General features: G+C 36.2%; 1 protein-coding gene across 1 annotated transcript in view; it reads left to right on the top strand.

Moving 5' to 3' along the window:
- The window catches only part of PDE3B (phosphodiesterase 3B), a 102,823-nt gene that overhangs the window by 94,109 nt on the left and 2,714 nt on the right, over positions 1-6,000 (top strand). The window contains exon 15 of the mRNA XM_017881535.1: positions 4,106-4,365. Coding sequence (XP_017737024.1) covers positions 4,106-4,365 — 260 coding nt within the window. The remainder of the gene's footprint in view (positions 1-4,105; positions 4,366-6,000) is intronic.

Below are 6,000 nucleotides of genomic sequence, written 5' to 3'. Positions count from 1 at the left end.
ATTTTCAACCCAGAATTTCATATCCAGCCAAACTCAGCTTCTTAAGTGATGGAGAAATAAAATCCTTTACACACAAGCAAATGCTGAGAGATTTTGTCACCTCCAGACCTGCTTACAAGAACTCCTGAAGGAAGCACTAAATATGGAAAGGAAAAACTGATACCAGCTACTGCAAAAACATGCCAAATTGTAAAGACCATCGACACTATGAAGAAACCGCATCAACTAATGGGCAAAATTAACCTGCTAGTATCATAATGACAGGATCAAATTCACACATAACAGTATTAGCCTTAAATATAAATGGGCTAAATGCCCCAATTAAAAGGCACAGACTGGCAAATTAGATAAAGAGTCAAGACCCATCAGTGTGCTGTATTCAGGAGACCCATCTCACGTGCAGAGACACACATAGGCTCAAAATAAAGGGATGGAGAAAGATATACCAAGCAAATGGAAAGCAGAAAAAAAGCAGGGTTTGCAATCCTAGTCTCTGATGAAACAGACTTTAAACCAACAAAGATTGAAAAACACAAAGAAGGTCATTACATAATGGTAAAGGGATCAATTAATCAAGAACAGCTAACTATCCTAAATATGTATGCACCCAATACAGGAGCACCCAGATTCATAAAGTAAGTCCTTAGAGACTTACAAAGAGACTTAGACTCCCATACAATAATAATGGGAGATTTTAATACCCCACTGTCAACATTAGACAGATCAACAAGACAGAAAATTAACAAGGATATTCAGGACTTGAACTCAGCTCTGGACCAAGTGGACCTAATAGACATCTACAGAACTCTCCACCCCAAATCAACAGAATATACATTCTTCTCAGCACCACATCGCACTTGTTCTACAATTGACCACATAGTTGGAAATAAAACACTCCTCAGCAAATGGAAAAGAACAGAAATCATAACAGTCTCTCAGACCACTGTGCAATCAAATTAGAAATCAGGATTAAGAAACTCACTCAAAACCGCACAACTACATGGAAACTGAACAACCTGCTCCTGAATGACTACTGGGTAAATAACAAAATTAAGGCAGAAATAAATAGACACAATGTACCAGAATCTCTGGGACACAGCTAAAGCTGTGTTTAGGGGAAATTTATAGCACTAAATGCCCACAGGAGAAAGCGGGAAAGATCTAAAATCAACACCCTAACATCACAATTAAAAGAACTAGAGAAGCAAGCACAAACAAATTCAAAACCTAGCAGAAGACAAGAAATAGCTAAGATCAGAGCAGAACCGAAGGAAATAGAGACACAGAAAACCCTTCAAAAATATCAATGAATCCAGGAGGTGATTTTTTGAAAAGATTAACAAAATAGACCACTAGCTAGACTAATAAAGAAGAAAAGAGAGAAGAATCAAATAGATGCAATAAAAAATGATAAAGGTGATACCAGTGACTCCACAGGAATACAAACTACTATCAGAGAATACTATAAAATTTTTGGCATTAAAATAATCTTTCCACTTTGCTGAATCTACCATTTTTGGGGTCCACTTTTGAGGCTTCCTACAATGTAGGAGTGCATGATTTCCTGACATACCTAACATTTTGTTATCTCCAAAATAGCAAATACACCTTTTTGACTTTGGAATTACATTCCTTAGGAATCCTTGTTGGCCCTAATTATCAGGAAAGGTCAAGATATCTACCAGTTGAGGGCTTTCTTAACATGAGTGGAAAGTGGGAGTAATTGAGCCTATGTAACCATGCACCTGGTATACTTTGTTACTTCCAGATTATATTGAAAATGTGCAATGTTTTACACCCACCAGCTAAACATCCCAACACAATAGTGTATACTCTGCTGTTTATAAGTTACAAAATGCCATATTGTATAATCATGGAAAGATTATTAATATTTTACTCTTCTCTGATATGTTTAAATTATATTTAATTTGGGGTAATAAATGGCTGTATTTACCTAATTTGTAAGATTATAATACGCAGTTTGCATATTCTCATCTTCATTCTCAGTGATAATTGAAACTTGCTTTATTTAGAGCTCGCCCATGGATCTCATGTTTACAAAAGAGGAATTTTATGCTAAGGAAAATGTTATCTTTATATTATATGTACAAATAGGTAATAAAAAATAATGGTGTATGGCAATTTTAGAAAATTCACTAGTTCAGTGAGATAACATTAGAAGTATTCATTTAGACCCTACATATTATTTTAAAAGCATATTGAATTATACTTATTAAGCAAACCTGGAAGCCCTGCCTGAGTTTGAATCCTGGCTTCTCTTCCTTATCTGCAATATGACCTTGGTTGGGTAAGTTACTTAACCTCTCTGTGCCAGTTTCCTCACTGATAAAATAGGAATAATGATGGTACCTATGTCATAAGGTTTCTATGAGGATTAAATGAACTAATATATGTAGACTTCTTAGAATAGTTTCTGACACATAAGTTCCCAATAAATGTTAACTATTATAACTTCATATATATCACTAAAAACAATATATTATCTCAGAGAGTTTCACTTAATCTAAGTGTCATTATTCAATATCAAAGGAGGAAAATGTCATCTGATATCCTACCACTTATGAAAGTTTTAATCCTCTCTCATCAACTAAACTTCTTTCTCATTCTGGTTATGCTATTAAACTTTCTTCAGATATTGATGTAAAATTCTAACCACGCCCAACTTTTTTTCTATTATCCTAATTATACTGTCTTTATATGCCTACAGCCATTTAACTGCCATGGGCTTAGAAAAGCCAAACTCCTGGGTTTTATCTATGAAATTACAGAGTCCTATAGATAAACTGAACTGTTTTTGGAAAAACATCAATTGTTTTCTTCCTCATAGAAGATAATCTCGTAAAAGATTTCTAATCATGGGACAGTTAATCATGGGGACAGTTTCTGGTTGTTTCCTCAGCGTTATGTTGGCTCATTACAGAACAGACACTGCTTACCTGCAGAATTTGTACACTGTGGGGAGAAATTTATCACAAACCAGATCAGACACTAGGACTAAAATGTTACTAGTACCATTTGGAGAAAGCTCAGTACTTTGCTAAACACCTTATATAATACTGCCTTTTAACCTCATCATAGCATCCCTATAAGGTAGATTATTATTCAGATTTTTTTTTTTTTTTTTTTTTTTTGAGACGGAGTCTCGCTCTGTCACCCAGGCTGGTGTGCAGTGGCGCCATCTCAGCTCACTGCAAGCTCCGCCTCCCGGGTTCACGCCATTCTCCTGCCTCAGCCTCCAGCTACAGCCTCCCGAGTAGCTGGGACTACAGGCACCTGCCACCTCGCCCGGCTAGTTTTTTGTATTTTTTTTAGTAGAGACAGGGTTTCACCGGGTTAGCCAGGATGGTCTCGATCTCCTGACCTCGTGATCCGCCCGTCTCGGCCTCCCAAAGTGCTGGGATTACAGGCTTGAGCCACCGCGCCCGGCCTTATTATTCAGATTTTACACACAGTGCATTTGTACCTAGAGCTTGCTCAACACCACACAGGTAGTAGTCTGATCTCAAATTAAGCCCTAGAAGCCACAGTGGTAGGGTAAGGCAGGCCATTGGGGATCTAGCCCCAGGATCCTCACCTCCATTATGGTAGCTCTACTTTATTTGTTTTTCATATTAGGTTTTCTGATTTTGAATCATTAGAGAGTTCTGCTGTTAAAAAAAGGGGGGTGGAGGTAGTGTTATTGAAAAGCACTTGCAAAATTCAGCTCTGTACATTTGAGATATAACTACAACAAAAATGTTTCTATTATGCTTTTGCCCCTAGATAAAGAGAATCCATAATTGACACTATGGAATTTTGCAGGTTGTTAGTAAAATATCTGATACTTATTTTAAAAGATCTGTATGTTTCTTATTAACTGAGTATCAGCCATACTGGTTGATGTGGACAGAATGTGAGAATAAAGTTTTGTTTAGGATTTCTCAGTATTTAATTCTTACAGTTGAAATGATAGAATAGATTCATTGATGCTTATTTATAAAAAATAGTTTTATATAAGTTATTTTTAAAAAACTCAAGATAATTTTAACAGCAAAGCTCACTGGTGGTTCTTCCACCAGTTAAAAATGTACTTTTCTTTTTAAAATATGCAGGGAGATGAAGAAGCAAATCTGGGTCTGCCCGTCAGTCCATTCATGGATCGTTCTTCTCCTCAACTAGCAAAACTCCAAGAATCTTTTATCACCCACATAGTGGGTCCCCTGTGTAACTCCTATGATGCTGCTGGTTTGCTACCAGGTCAGTGGATAGAAGCAGAAGAGGATAATGATACTGAAAGTGGTGATGATGAAGATGGTGAAGAATTAGATACAGATGATGAAGAAATGGAAAACAATCTAAATCCAAGTAAGAATATAGGGACATTATAATTTATGTAATGTTATAGGTTGAGTATTCAAAGTCTGAAAATCTGAAATATGAAATGCTCCAAAATCCAAAACGTTTTGAGTGCCAGCATGGTGCTCAAAGGAAATATTCATTGGGACACTTGGATTTCAGATTTTGCAATTAGGGATGCTAAATATAATGCAAATATTCCAAAATCAGAAACATTTCTGGTCCCAAGCATTTTGAATAGGGATATTCAACCTTTAATAACTGCATATATCCATTTAATTTAGATTTGGAACTTTGTTTCTCAGATACAGATTCAGCAGTCATTAGATTGAGTAACCACTGTCTAAATGTTCAGATTCAATAGTCATGTTTTGAGTAACTGCTGTAAGCTGGGTACTGGGTGAATACTGTAATACAACAAGCATTCTTATTCTTATGTAATTAAAGTAACATCTCTTGAGGTGTTGTCCTCTAACCAGTACTCTTCATTCAGCAGGCTCCACCTGTGCATGCACGATAGGGCCATCACCACATCTGAACATAGGTGGATCCTCATGGCGAGTCCTCCTTCATGTCACTCCTTTTCACACATCTCACCCCCAATCTCACTGGAAAGCTGGTGGGGGGAGGGGGAAGGAAAACATACGTTCCCTGGTTGTAAAGGGAGAGCCAAGTTTTGTGGCATTATGAATTTGAGTTACCAAACTGTAATGACATGCTTTTCTATATAAGACAATTAGTATGAATGGAAAATGAAATGAAAATTGTCACTTTGTAATTGTGAATGAAATCAGTTATTTGCTCATTTTAAAGTAGAATTTAAATTATACCTACATAAGTATTGTTTTGATTTTCAAGCATGCAATAAATCAGACCAGATAGGAAAACTACAAAGCACCTCCCACTGCAACACACACGCGCCTTGTATTTAGGATTAGCATGGCAAATCCTATTAAAATGTATTTAAAATTCTTTTTTTTTAAAACGGCATTAGCATCTGAAGGTTGACTGACTTCTAAAAATTATACTCCTCTGTCTCTACTAAAAATACAAAATATTAGCTGGGCATGGTGGCGGGCGCCTGTAGTCCCAGCTACTTGGGAGGCTGAGGCAGGAGAATGGCATGAACCTGGAAGGCAGAGGTTGCAGTGAGCTGAGATCGCACCACTGCATTCCAGCCTGGGTGACACAGCAAGACAACGTCTCAAAAAAAAAAAAAATTATACTCATCAAAATGTTGGTAATTGTGTTTAATTCAATACATAAGATGCCCTTAAAGGTTGTTTTTTAACTTTGGGTTATTTTCATTTGAAATTTCAGCATAATTCTTCCCTCTCCACCATACCCAGCCAGTTTTCCCTAAACCTCTTCTCTATTTTGTTTTTATCCATAACAATACCATCTAACATATTCCTATTTTGCTTCTTTTCTGTTTTCCTAGCTCTTTCCACTAGAATCTGAACACCATAATGCAGGGATTATTTTTATAGTACTATTTTATTATTCTATTTTTATTATACTATTATTTTATAGTACTGTTTACTTTTATAACCCCAGTGCTTAGATACCTAGAATATAATAGGCACTTAATATTTGTTGAATGATTAAATCATATTGCTGTGATTAGAATATATTTCTTTTAAA

The sequence above is a fragment of the Rhinopithecus bieti genome, unplaced genomic scaffold (genome assembly GCF_001698545.2).
Source record: "Rhinopithecus bieti isolate Rb0 unplaced genomic scaffold, ASM169854v2 scaffold_11944, whole genome shotgun sequence".
In the NCBI taxonomy this organism is placed as follows: domain Eukaryota; kingdom Metazoa; phylum Chordata; class Mammalia; order Primates; family Cercopithecidae; genus Rhinopithecus; species Rhinopithecus bieti.
The sequence above is the reverse complement of the archived record's forward strand: the minus strand, read 5'-3'. Positions and strand labels throughout refer to the sequence as shown.